This window comes from Pelophylax lessonae (genome assembly GCF_965119305.1).
Source record: "Pelophylax lessonae genome assembly, chromosome: 5".
Classification (NCBI taxonomy): domain Eukaryota; kingdom Metazoa; phylum Chordata; class Amphibia; order Anura; family Ranidae; genus Pelophylax; species Pelophylax lessonae.
In genome coordinates, this window is record NC_138772.1 from 176,770,251 (window position 1) to 176,783,384 (window position 13,134).

The 13,134-nt window shown below is 41.0% G+C and overlaps 1 protein-coding gene across 1 annotated transcript in view; it reads left to right on the top strand.

The window, feature by feature from the left end:
* The window catches only part of NPHP3 (nephrocystin 3), a 95,198-nt gene that overhangs the window by 27,851 nt on the left and 54,213 nt on the right, over positions 1 to 13,134 (top strand). Inside the window, exons 9-11 of the mRNA XM_082259829.1 lie at positions 600 to 764; positions 3,024 to 3,127; positions 5,002 to 5,116. Of these exons, the coding sequence (XP_082115955.1) occupies positions 600 to 764; positions 3,024 to 3,127; positions 5,002 to 5,116 (384 nt within the window). The remainder of the gene's footprint in view (positions 1 to 599; positions 765 to 3,023; positions 3,128 to 5,001; positions 5,117 to 13,134) is intronic.

The following is a 13,134-nucleotide window of genomic DNA, read 5'->3' on the forward strand; positions in this document are numbered from 1 at the left end:
AACTTTCTGTTGCGTCTCTAAGACAGGAAGGGAAGGGAAATCTCCATACCTGGATACACACCACAACGAATAATCTAGCAGTTTTAACCCTTACCTGCTCCATGGGAAACTAAAAAGAAATTGGCTAAACCTATACTTTAATCAAAATGAAACTCTGAAGTAAACCCACATCTCCTAGCTTGGTATTTCCAACTGTACAATGTATGAGAGTTTAGTATTTTGCGCTACCTTCCATTTATATGGGGTTTTTTGGTGCCTCAGGCCAAGGAAAAAGTAGGACTTTATGGGCAAAAAAGTAGGGATTTATACAATATAGTTTTTAAATAAAACAATTGATTTGAAATAAGGTTTTAATAGATATACGCACTGTGTGCGCTGGGCTAAAGGCCCATTGGTGTGAAGAGGTGAAAAGATTGAGGTTGTGACATGAAGTGATATGGTGACCTTTTGAATATATTTCTCTGTTTCCAGTTAACAAGGGATGTTGGCAAAACTTCTAATGATCCAGGCTATTTAGAGAATCGTAAACCTATGCAACCTTCCATTTATTTTGACTGTAGTGTTACAATTCAAGTAGCAGATGTGACTTCTCTCTGCAGGATTTGTTGGCCGCTGAGATATCGGACCCTGATTCCAAGGATGATACAGCAATCCAGGAAGATGATGATTTTGGAGATGTCCTGTGGGATGTTCATGATGAGCAGGAGCAGATGGAGGCTTTTCAGCATGCATCTCATTCAACTTGTGAGCTTGGGTTTGACAAAGTGAGTTCAGGTTGCTCAGCCTCTAAGCCTCTCTGGGGAATAAACGAGAGGTCTCTTTTGATGCGTCAAATTTTTATTTGGAGGTGTAATTCTGCATCCCACTTGGTGAAATTCTGCATAGGTGCGCCTCCATTTCAGTATAATGAGCCTCTCAGGCTTTCCATACACAGTTATTTTTTTGTTGTTCAGCCAACAGGCTGAAATACAAAAATCTAGCAGATTGCTTTATCCACACAAAAAAAGTTATTGGAAGAATCCTTCCCCCACCAGAGCATTGTATTCTTACATGAGTAGCCGCCGCAGTCAGAATACCGTATTTTCGCGACCATAAGGCGCACCAGATTATAAGGCGCAGTATCAGTTAACGGTAAATTTTCTAACTATTTTCATATATAAGGCGCACCGGATTATAAGGCGCACTTTTGGCTTTTATCCGAATGGCGACAGTTGAGATGCTTCTGCCAGCTGCTCTTTGTTCCTAAATCCATCGGTCAAGTCTGTCTTCTAGTTGCGGCCATCTTGCTTTATTACCGCGGAAACTTTTTTTCGTCTTCTTTGCAAGACGTAGGTCATCTTCTTGCTTTCTCCACTTGCGCACCATGGATTTACAGGATTTCTGATTTCTGCTTCATGTTTGTTGCTGCGCAATGTGAAACAGAAATTGTTTTGAGATCCCTTCAATACTCAAGGTTCATATATAAGGAGCACCGGATTATAAGGTGCACTGCCGGTTTTTGATCAAATTTTAGGATTTTCAGTGCGCCTTATAGTCCGAAAAATACGGTACTTTGTTCAGTGGCTACAGTTGATTTGGTTACAGCTGCTGATCACTGAAAATGTCCCTTCAACAGATACCAATTAAATAATTGACTTCAATTGAGGAGGCCGCACACTGATGCATGCCAGCATGTGTGCGTTATGCACAAGCTAACTTGTGTGAACAGTTTTGAATTTCAATCAGTGTATGTCCAGCCCAAGGGCATGTTCACACTATAGCGGTAGCCTTTGCATATACACACTTCTGTGCTGTACACACTTCTAATATCTTAAGAATAAATCAAGGCAATTTTTTAAGAAGTTTTAGAAGAATGGATAGATTAGAGCACTCTTTTTTTTTTTTTTTTGCTGCTGTACATATTTCCATTATGGAGATCCATCCTCCTTTGATCTGGTGACCTTGATCACTGAAAGGAAAAATGAAAGAAAATCCAAAGAGAACATAAATAGAGGGGAAGTTACCTAATGCTTACATTAGCTCTGGTGACTACCTGGGATTTCCCTCTTTTGGAGGGATTTTATCTCCTTTTTGTTGTAGCTTTGAGACATGAAGTAAAGGGTTATCGCTTCAATGGGACACAGATGACAAAAAAAAAAAAAAAAACACTTGACAGACCCAACCATACTCTATCCAAAAACACTTGACAGACCCAACTATACTCTTTCCAAAATGAAAAAAAAGTTTTGCATTCAGTTCTACTTTAATACTTCTGTATTTAAGAAGTACTAATTGTTAAAGCGGAGTTCCAGCCACAAAAAAAAAATTTCAACATACATACCCCTGGGACAGTCAGGGCTAGTACATTCCACAATGGCCAGCCTCTGATCTGTCCCGGTTCGCACTTCCCTATTAGAAGAAATACTTACTTTTAAAATTTCTTCTCCAGCGCTGCAATCTCAGGTGTGGGCAGCTTGAAGCCAGCGCGATCCTCTTCTGCATCCTCTTCCGTCCTCTTCGGTCCCACAATGCACTGCGCCGGCCCCGCCGTCACTTCTGGGTCTGCAGCGTCATCCCTTCACAGCTTCTGGGCATGCCCAGAAGCTGTTTAGCAAGGTATGATGCGCCTGCACCGGAACTGACGTCGGGGCCGGTGCAGGCGCATTGATTCCTGGGAGCGATGACGTTCAGCTCCCAGGAATCATAGCGAGACAGGAAGTGACGGGGCGGGCCGCGGCTCCGAGGGAGGAAGTGGAAGAAAGGTGAGTATGTTTTTCTGCAATTACAAGGTAAGTAAAAAAAAAAAAAACAATCGTAATTATCCATTTCTGTTTCAGGTGAGCTATAGCAAGCGGATGGCCCAAAATCGACTGTCGATTTTGTGGCTGGAACTCCACTTTAAATTTAAATTTTTTTTCTTTTTTTTACTCTGGTTCATGTTTTTAGTTAGCTTCAAGTACATGTCTGTCCTAGTTGGTTTAATTTTAGAATTAATTTTTCTTTTTTTACTCACAATGTATAACTATATATTTTTTTTATGCTAGTATTATGATCGTTTGAATGATTTGGTGGCCGCTCCAGCTCCTATTCCACCTCTTCTTATAACAGGAGGACCAGGCTCAGGGAAATCTCTTCTCCTATCAAAGTGGTATGCTGTTGTTTGTTCAATACAGTTTGAAGATTTTTTTTTAGGTTCCATATAATATTGCAGTAAATTATTGAAAAAATTGTGGGGGTCTTTCTGGATTACCATATTTTAAAATGTCTTGCTGTTTTGTCCAATTCCATCCAAAACAATTTATTGATGGGTAGATTGGGGAAGGGCTGGCTTTTATTGCTGTCTGTAGTCCTATTGAGATTTCCTGTTCCTGTTCAGAGAGGAAATGATGGGAAATTCCTCCAATAGGGACAGGAACAAATACAAATTATTAGTAGAGTTTGTATAGATTGGATTCAAGAAATGTATTATCATACTATAATACAAATTATACAAGGATATTAACTTGTAGCCCCTTTGCCCAAATCTACATATACAGGGTTCATACGGTCATGAAAAACCTGGAAAAGTTATGGAATTTTAAAATGGCAATTTCCAGGCCTGGATAATTTTTGGAAAATAATTTAACCCACAAAGTTTTGGAAAAGTCATGGAAATTTGAGAGAAAGGCGCCGCTCAGTGTAGCAGATGTAAATTATTTTATTGACACATATTAAGAAATTAAATGGAGGTAAGCGTCTACGTATCTTCATAGCTCGGCGTCCTTCCGGGTCCTCTGTGTTTCCATCCCTGAGGCTGGCCAGCAGTCGTGAGATGACACTAGGGGAGAACCAATCAGGGGACTGAGTCAGATCAAGGCAGCGGTGAAGGGCATACCTCAATGGAGGGCCGCACGAACGTGATGACGCGCGGGGGGGGGGCGTTAACCGGTTTCGGAGCATGCGTGAACCGCTCCTTCAAGGCATTTCATTAAACATTAGGTCATGAATATTTACTTGAAGTCATGGAGAAGTCATGGAAAAGTCATGGAATTTTATTGGTAAAAATGTGTACGAACCCTGCATATAAGAAAAAGACCAGAAAATATAAAAAAGAAACACTCAAACTACAACAAACTACTATAAACAAAATTAATAAATGATACAAACACCCCCCATAACTCTATCCCCCAATAGTTACCAATTTACTATAAATATTACATAAAAATTACAATTATTTAATAACAACACATACCAACATACAGAATGATATCCTCCGAAAAAAATAAAAATATAACACATGGCATTTGAACTTTCACAGGGTTACTTTTGCTGCCCATGCCTAACTGTACCAGTGACAACTGCCCCTATATTCATTATGAAAGTGTCACAAGAACAGAAAGTGAGGGAAAATCTCCCGAATGGGTTCACAGACAGAAATAAAAACATGCCAGAAATGTTAAATCTTTAATGATCTATCCTAAACTAAAAAAAAAAAGGCTGTGGTAAGGCAGTAGTCCTCAAACATAGACTTTCGTAACATAATGTCTATGAAGGTTTTGTTTACAGCCAATTTTATTGTTATAACGCATATCCATAGTTATAATGATGCGCTTTTTTAACCTTCCTTCTTTATTTTTTTCTTTCATTTTATTATTACCAAGTTTGAGATCTGAGACTGATAAATGGAAATTCAGTCATTTTCAAACTAGGGCCAAAGTGGTATACCAAATGATAACACATCTTTATGGTTGTTTTTTTTTTTTTTTTTAACAGAAAAATAACTATTGCCTTTTAATTATTTTTTTTTGCATAGTGCAAAGGGTTATAAATTACTGACCAGGGTGTAAACTTGTAGCTTAGCATTCTTCTTTTTTAAATGCATCTAAAATATTTATTTGATGCAAGCACTTTTACAAAACACCATTGTGATTTTTGCTTTGTTGTGCTATAATGGTATGTTGTTTTTTTCTATAGAATCAGTATGAACAATGATCAGGTCAGCAGTTTAAGCTCCCAGTGACTAGCTGTGTTTTGTATGTACAGGATTCAGCTTCAGCAGAAGCATTCACCAAACACTCTGATGTTGTATCACTTTGTTGGAAAACCAATGTCTACTAGCTCAGAGCCAGCACTCATCATAAAAAGACTGACCCTTAAGGTAATATTCTTTTTATCAGCTGATCATTGTACACGACAGGAGGTGTGAAAACAAGGTTATACCATAAAACACATCCAACCTGTATTCTTCTTGGCACAGAAATGTGATATGGTTTTGTTGTATTACTCTACAGGAAAGACTTAGCGTGTCTAAATCCAAAACTAAAATTGTAAAGCATTACAGCGTAACAATCCTTAAATCTGCGTTCACATGTGGGCGTAGCGGATCACGGGCAGAATCGCTGCCATTCTGTCCGCGATCCGGAATAATTGCAAATCGTGGGACGCCTGTGATTTGCAATGGCACCCCAAACGCTGTGCGATGTTGCCGCGATTTCCGCCTGCCGAATCGTGGTAACATCACGCAAACATAATTGCGGGACGCATGACACCCAAAAAAGGTACTAGAGCTTCTTTTGGGCGTCATGCGTCCCGCGATTCTGTTTGCGCGATATTACCGCGATTCAGCAGGCAGAAATCGCAGCAACATCACACAGCGTTTGGGGTGCTATTGCAAATCACAGGCATCGCACAGGCGTCCCGCGATTTGCAATGATTCCGGATCGCGGGCAGAATCGCGGTGATTCTACCCGTGATCCGCTACGCCCACATGTGAATGTAGCCTTAATGTGATGGGTGCATTCTTTTTTTTTTTTACCTGGTAATCTGGCCAGTAGGTCTGTTTTTTTTTCAACTTGCTGGCAGACCAAGGTTCTTTTCTGCCGTTTATTTTTGATTTCTAAGGACCTGCAAACAGTGATTCCTATACTGGCTCCACCTCCTGAAATCCCCCTGTAGTTTAGAAGGCAGGCTCTTTGAAATGAGTAACCCAGCAGTGCCTAACCATAGGGCATAGTGAATACGTGTTACAAAAAAAAAGGAAAGTAAATATGTGAGGATCTTTACAATGTAAGTTTACAAACTTCAAGATCATTCAAATTAATAAAAATTTAATATACATCATTGAAATTCAATGTGAAAAAGAATATATTGATTTTAAATTTTGACCATAGATGCAGTTAAAGCGGAGCTCCACCCAAAAGGGGAAGCTCTGCTTGTCTGTCTCCCCCCTCTGCTGCCACATTTGGCACCTTTTGGGGGGGAGCAGGTACCTGGTTTTGACCTTTTGGGGGAGAGCGGGTACCTGGTTTTGAAAGACACCTGCTCCCACTTCCGGCTCAATTTGGCACTGTGAACTGAGCCGGGAGTTCTCCCCCCCCCTTCTTCCTTCCCCTCAGCCTTCTGGGACACTTGACAGGTCCTAGAAATCTGCATCCCATTCACAAAGTGCATGTGCAGTAGGAATCCGGCTGTGAAGCCACAAGGCTTCACTGCTGGTTTCCCTTAGTCAGGACGGTGGCGCCAGCAGCCGATAGCCAATTAAAGAATTGGCTCAGGCAGGCAACAACAAGAGAAGGGCGCACCGACCTTGTGCATTACCACAAAAAAAGTTTATTAAAATCCAAATAGGTAGCATACATTGTATTCACAAACATAAGATGTATACATGCATGTAGGAAATAGGGACCAATCGCCTCCAGAACACTTCTAAACTGCGGGATGGCGTGATGGCATTCACAATAACCTGGCTTACGCGTTTCAAGGGAGGGCCCTCTTCCTCAGAGCCAAAATCGCCACTGACTCACCGCTTGATGCCTGGACAGGTAAATGCCCTAATATTAAACATACTGTAGCTGCTGACTTTAAATTTTAGGGGTGGGAACCTGGAGCTCCTCTTTAAACTGATTCTTGGAAGCTACTTTAAAGGAGTTCAATGATCACTTCATACATTTTCTTCTTTTTAAGAACATAGGCATTGTAGTAGCAAAAGAAGCAATTGTTATGTTTGAAAATCCTGTATAAGCTTACTTTAAAAAATCTCCTTTCATTGAACTTATTCTCTCTGGAGAAGAGACGCTTGAGAGGGGATATGATATCAATGTACAAATACCATACTGGTGACCATAGCATAAGGAACAAACTTTTCAGAGAAAGGGAATTCAATAAGACACGCGGCCGCTCACTAAAACTAGAAGAAAAGCGGTTTAATCTTAAACTGCGTAAGGGGTTCTTTACTGTCAGAGTGGTAAGTATGTGGAAATCTCTTCCACAAGCAGTGGTATCAGCAGGGAGCATCGATAGTTTCAAAAAAACTATTAGATGGGCAACTTAAAGACCACAACATACAGGGGTACACAATGTATGGTTAACAGCAAACACACACACATCATAGGTTGAACTGGATGGACTGGTGTTTTTTCAACCTCACAAACTATGTAACTATGTTGTGAGTGCTGCCTGTCTGCTGGTCATCTCTTTCCACAACTTCCTGGATTCCCTGCATGCTTTGCAGCTTCTCCTCTGATGTTTACTTTCAATTTCTAAGAACCACATGGTACCTTGCCGCCTACAAGCAGTGATTCCTGTACTGACTCCTGAAACTCCTCCTCTCAGCACCTCTGTAGTTCAGAAGGCAGGTTCTGTGAAATGTGTGACACAGCAGTGCCAACTTACAGGACATAGTGACTATGCATACCTCCCAACTTTCAAAGATAGCAAAGAGGGACATGATGTAGCGCAATGCATGTAAAAAAAAGGACATACTCTTGACACACCCCCACCTGAGTTATGTAGGTCCAAAAAAAAGGATGCACAAAAAAATTATTGGGTAAAATTCATTGCATTTTTGGCAATTTTTTTTTTCTCCTCTATTATTTAAAACACGTGTGTGACAGAATTCAGATTAATAGCAGTAGGCTAGAAATAATTGAAATACAACTATATTCTATTTTGACAATAGATATACTTTAAAGGACAAGTGTGCCTTTGTTTTAAAGTGAGCCTAGAACACACATATTAAATCTGCAATATAAATGCTCTACATTTTTCCTACATAATCTAAGATTATCCCTGATCTGCCTAACTTAAAGTGATACTAAAGTCTCGTTTTTTATTTATTTATTTATTTATTTATTTTAAAAATAATAAACATGGTATAGTTACCTGCTCTGTGCAGTGATTTTGCACAGAGCAGCCCGTATCCTCCTCTTCTCAGGTCCCTCTTCTGCTCTCCTGGCCCCTCCCTCCTGTCGAGTGCCCCCACAGCAAGCAGCTTGCTATGGGTGCACCTGTGCCAAGCCGCAGCTCCCTAGATAGAGATGGCGCTCAGGTAAGTATTAGGGGGGCTAAGGGGGGTTGCTACACACAGGTTTTATATCTTAGAATGCATTAAGATAAAAAACCTTCTGCCTTTACAAACACGGGCAGAATCACGGGCAGAATCGCTGCCATTCTGTCCGCGATCCGGAATCATTGCAAATCGTGGGACGCCTGTGATTTGCAATGGCACCCCAAACGCTGTGCGATGTTGCCGCGATTTCTGCCTGCCGAATCGCGGTAACATCACGCAAACATCACGCATGACACCCAAAAAAGGTACTAGAGCTTCTTTTGGGCGTCATGCGTCCCGCGATTCTGTTTGCGCGATATTACCGCGATTCAGCAGGCAGAAATCGTAGCAACATCACACAGCGTTTGGGGTGCTATTGCAAATCACAGGCATCGCACAGGCGTCCCGCGATTTGCAATGATTCCGGATCGCGGGCAGAATCGCGGTGATTCTACCCGTGATCCGCTACGCCCACATGTGAATGTAGCCTTAATGTGATGGGTGCATTCTTTTTTTTTTTTACCTGGTAATCTGGCCAGTAGGTCTGTTTTTTTTTCAACTTGCTGGCAGACCAAGGTTCTTTTCTGCCGTTTATTTTTGATTTCTAAGGACCTGCAAACAGTGATTCCTATACTGGCTCCACCTCCTGAAATCCCCCTGTAGTTTAGAAGGCAGGCTCTTTGAAATGAGTAACCCAGCAGTGCCTAACCATAGGGCATAGTGAATACGTGTTACAAAAAAAAAGGAAAGTAAATATGTGAGGATCTTTACAATGTAAGTTTACAAACTTCAAGATCATTCAAATTAATAAAAATTTAATATACATCATTGAAATTCAATGTGAAAAAGAATATATTGATTTTAAATTTTGACCATAGATGCAGTTAAAGCGGAGCTCCACCCAAAAGGGGAAGCTCTGCTTGTCTGTCTCCCCCCTCTGCTGCCACATTTGGCACCTTTTGGGGGGGAGCAGGTACCTGGTTTTGACCTTTTGGGGGAGAGCGGGTACCTGGTTTTGAAAGACACCTGCTCCCACTTCCGGCTCAATTTGGCACTGTGAACTGAGCCGGGAGTTCTCCCCCCCCCTTCTTCCTTCCCCTCAGCCTTCTGGGACACTTGACAGGTCCTAGAAATCTGCATCCCATTCACAAAGTGCATGTGCAGTAGGAATCCAGCTGTGAAGTCACAAGGCTTCACTGCTGGTTTCCCTTAGTCAGGACGGTGGCGCCAGCAGCCGATAGCCAATTAAAGAATTGGCTCAGGCAGGCAACAACAAGAGAAGGGCGCACCGACCTTGTGCATTACCACAAAAAAAGTTTATTAAAATCCAAATAGGTAGCATACATTGTACTCACAAACGTAAGATGTATACATGCATGTAGGAAATAGGGACCAATCGCCTCCAGAACACTTCTAAACTGCGGGATGGCGTGATGGCATTCACAAAAACCTGGCTTACGCGTTTCAAGGGAGGGCCCTCTTCCTCAGAGCCAAAATCGCCACTGACTCACCGCTTGATGCCTGGACAGGTAAATGCCCTAATATTAAACATACTGTAGCTGCTGACTTTAAATTTTAGGGGTGGGAACCTGGAGCTCCTCTTTAAACTGATTCTTGGAAGCTACTTTAAAGGAGTTCAATGATCACTTCATACATTTTCTTCTTTTTAAGAACATAGGCATTGTAGTAGCAAAAGAAGCAATTGTTATGTTTGAAAATCCTGTATAAGCTTACTTTAAAAAAATCTCCTTTCATTGAACTTATTCTCTCTGGAGAAGAGACGCTTGAGAGGGGATATGATATCAATGTACAAATACCATACTGGTGACCATAGCATAAGGAACAAACTTTTCAGAGAAAGGGAATTCAATAAGACACGCGGCCGCTCACTAAAACTAGAAGAAAAGCGGGTTTAATCTTAAACTGCGTAAGGGGTTCTTTACTGTCAGAGTGGTAAGTATGTGGAAATCTCTTCCACAAGCAGTGGTATCAGCAGGGAGCATCGATAGTTTCAAAAAAACTATTGGATGGGCAACTTAAAGACCACAACATACAGGGGTACACAATGTATGGTTAACAGCAAACACACACACATCATAGGTTGAACTGGATGGACTGGTGTTTTTTCAACCTCACAAACTATGTAACTATGTTGTGAGTGCTGCCTGTCTGCTGGTCATCTCTTTCCACAACTTCCTGGATTTCCTGCATGCTTTGCAGCTTCTCCTCTGATGTTTACTTTCAATTTCTAAGAACCACACGGTACCTTGCCGCCTACAAACAGTGATTCCTGTACTGACTCCTGAAACTCCTCCTCTCAGCACCTCTGTAGTTCAGAAGGCAGGTTCTGTGAAATGTGTGACACAGCAGTGCCAACTTACAGGACATAGTGACTATGCATACCTCCCAACTTTCAAAGATAGCAAAGAGGGACATGATGTAGCGCAATGCATGTAAAAAAAAAGGACATACTCTTGACACACCCCCACCTGAGTTATGTAGGTCCAAAAAAAAGGATGCACAAAAAAATTATTGGGTAAAATTCATTGCATTTTTGGCAATTTTTTTTTCTCCTCTATTATTTAAAACACGTGTGTGACAGAATTCAGATTAATAGCAGTAGGCTAGAAATAATTGAAATACAACTATATTCTATTTTGACAATAGATATACTTTAAAGGACAAGTGTGCCTTTGTTTTAAAGTGAGCCTAGAACACACATATTAAATCTGCAATATAAATGCTCTACATTTTTCCTACATAATCTAAGATTATCCCTGATCTGCCTAACTTAAAGTGATACTAAAGTCTCGTTTTTTATTTATTTATTTATTTTTTTAAAAATAATAAACATGGTATAGTTACCTGCTCTGTGCAGTGATTTTGCACAGAGCAGCCCGTATCCTCCTCTTCTCAGGTCCCTCTTCAGCTCTCCTGGCCCCTCCCTCCTGTCGAGTGCCCCCACAGCAAGCAGCTTGCTATGGGTGCACCTGTGCCAAGCCGCAGCTCCCTAAATAGAGATGGCGCTCAGGTAAGTATTAGGGGGGTTGCTACACACAGAATGTTTTATATCTTAGAATGCATTAAGATAAAAAACCTTCTGCCTTTACAAACACTTTAATTGTGTTGCTAAAATTAACCAAAATGGTGGCTGCTTACATCATTACTAAGTGACCATCCAGGCTGCTGTGGCGGTACTCCTGTCCGCTTCCAATATCTCACCACCTATTTGCTGATTGCTGGCCCAGCTTAGGAGATTTAGCAACATTCACATATTTACTAGTTACACAAGTTCACAAGTTATTAGTCATACCATGGCAAAATCTTAATTTATGTGGAAAAAAAGATGTAGCATTTATATTGGTAATTCAATAAATGTGCTAGGCCTATTACTCCATTTTATTTAAAAAAACAAAAAAAAGATGCAGATGTCCTTAAGCCCCACATTATGAATCGCACAGGAAATCGCTGTGCATTCCTGTTTGATTCACATGCGATTTAGTGCGGTGTGATTTGAGCTCATTCATTTTGAATGGGCTTCGATCGCACCAGAGTAGTGCATGCACCACTTTTGGAAACGCACTGCAACCAGATCACATTGTACTTTTATACCATGTGATCTGGTGTAGGCAAAGGCTCTGTTTTGTGACCTGCGTTTGGGTGTAATTAACTTAACACTACTACTGTGGGTTTCCTGCGCTGTGTTATAGTGTGCACCTAGCCTTAAAGTCGTTCTAACCGGTCAAGGTCTTTTTACCTTCGTGCATTCTATGCACAAAGGTAAAAAACCTTCTGTGTGCATCAGTCCCCCCCCCCCCCCCCAATGCTTACCTGAGCCACATCACGATCCAGCAATATCCACGAAAGACTCAGCTTTTGGCTCCCACTGCTGTCAATTACAGCCAGTGAGCCAATGAGGAGAGAGAAGGGGTGGGGCTGAGCTGTAACTATGTGTGTGAATGGACATGCAGAGCAGTGGCTCGGGAGCGAGCCTGCTTGGGTACCCCCATTGCAAGCTGCTTGCTCTGGGGGCACTCGGCAGAAGGGAGGGGCCAGGACTGCCGGTGTGGGACCTGAAAAGAGGAGGATCGGGGCTGCTCTGTTCAAAACCGCTGCACTGAGCAGGTAAGTATAACATATTTGTTATTTTGAATAAAATAAATTGTCTTTAATATCACTTAATGTACTCTATGCTGAATGCCTGTCTGATGCCACATCTGTAAATGTCCTTATTTAAATTAGTAGTGGGATAAGAAGCTATCAATAATGATTGGGTAGCCAAGCCATGATTTGCATGAATGTAAGTTTTTTTTTTTTTTTTTTTTTTTTTTTTTTTTTTAGCTATATGTTTCTATGCCTGATAAAAGGTATAGACTTAAATTGCAATTTGATATAAGTCACTAAAGCATTTGCTGTCCTGACAATTAGGGGTCCACTGAAAAAGCAGTTAAGTGTTCACTAGTGGAGTGTAATGATAGTGATATTTGCTGTCTGTTATAAAGCTGCCCCTTGGGGGTCCATTAAAAAGCAACAATATCTCCATACCACTCTCCTACCGCTGCCTAAAGAAAAAGGAAAAAAATACAAATACAAACACAAACAAGCACAAATAGGGGTTGATTTACTAAAGCTGGAAAGTACAAAATCTGGTGTAGCTGTGCATGGTAGCCAATATGCTTCTAGCTTCCACTTGTTCAATTAAGCCTTAATGAAAAAACGAGTTTCCCCGGATTTTGCCATCTCCAGTTTTAGTAAATCATCCCCATAGGATTCTTAATTTGTGGATTCCTTGTTTGGGCAAAAATCGTCTTGTGTATTTTCTCCCAAATAATTTATACATGTAGAAATAA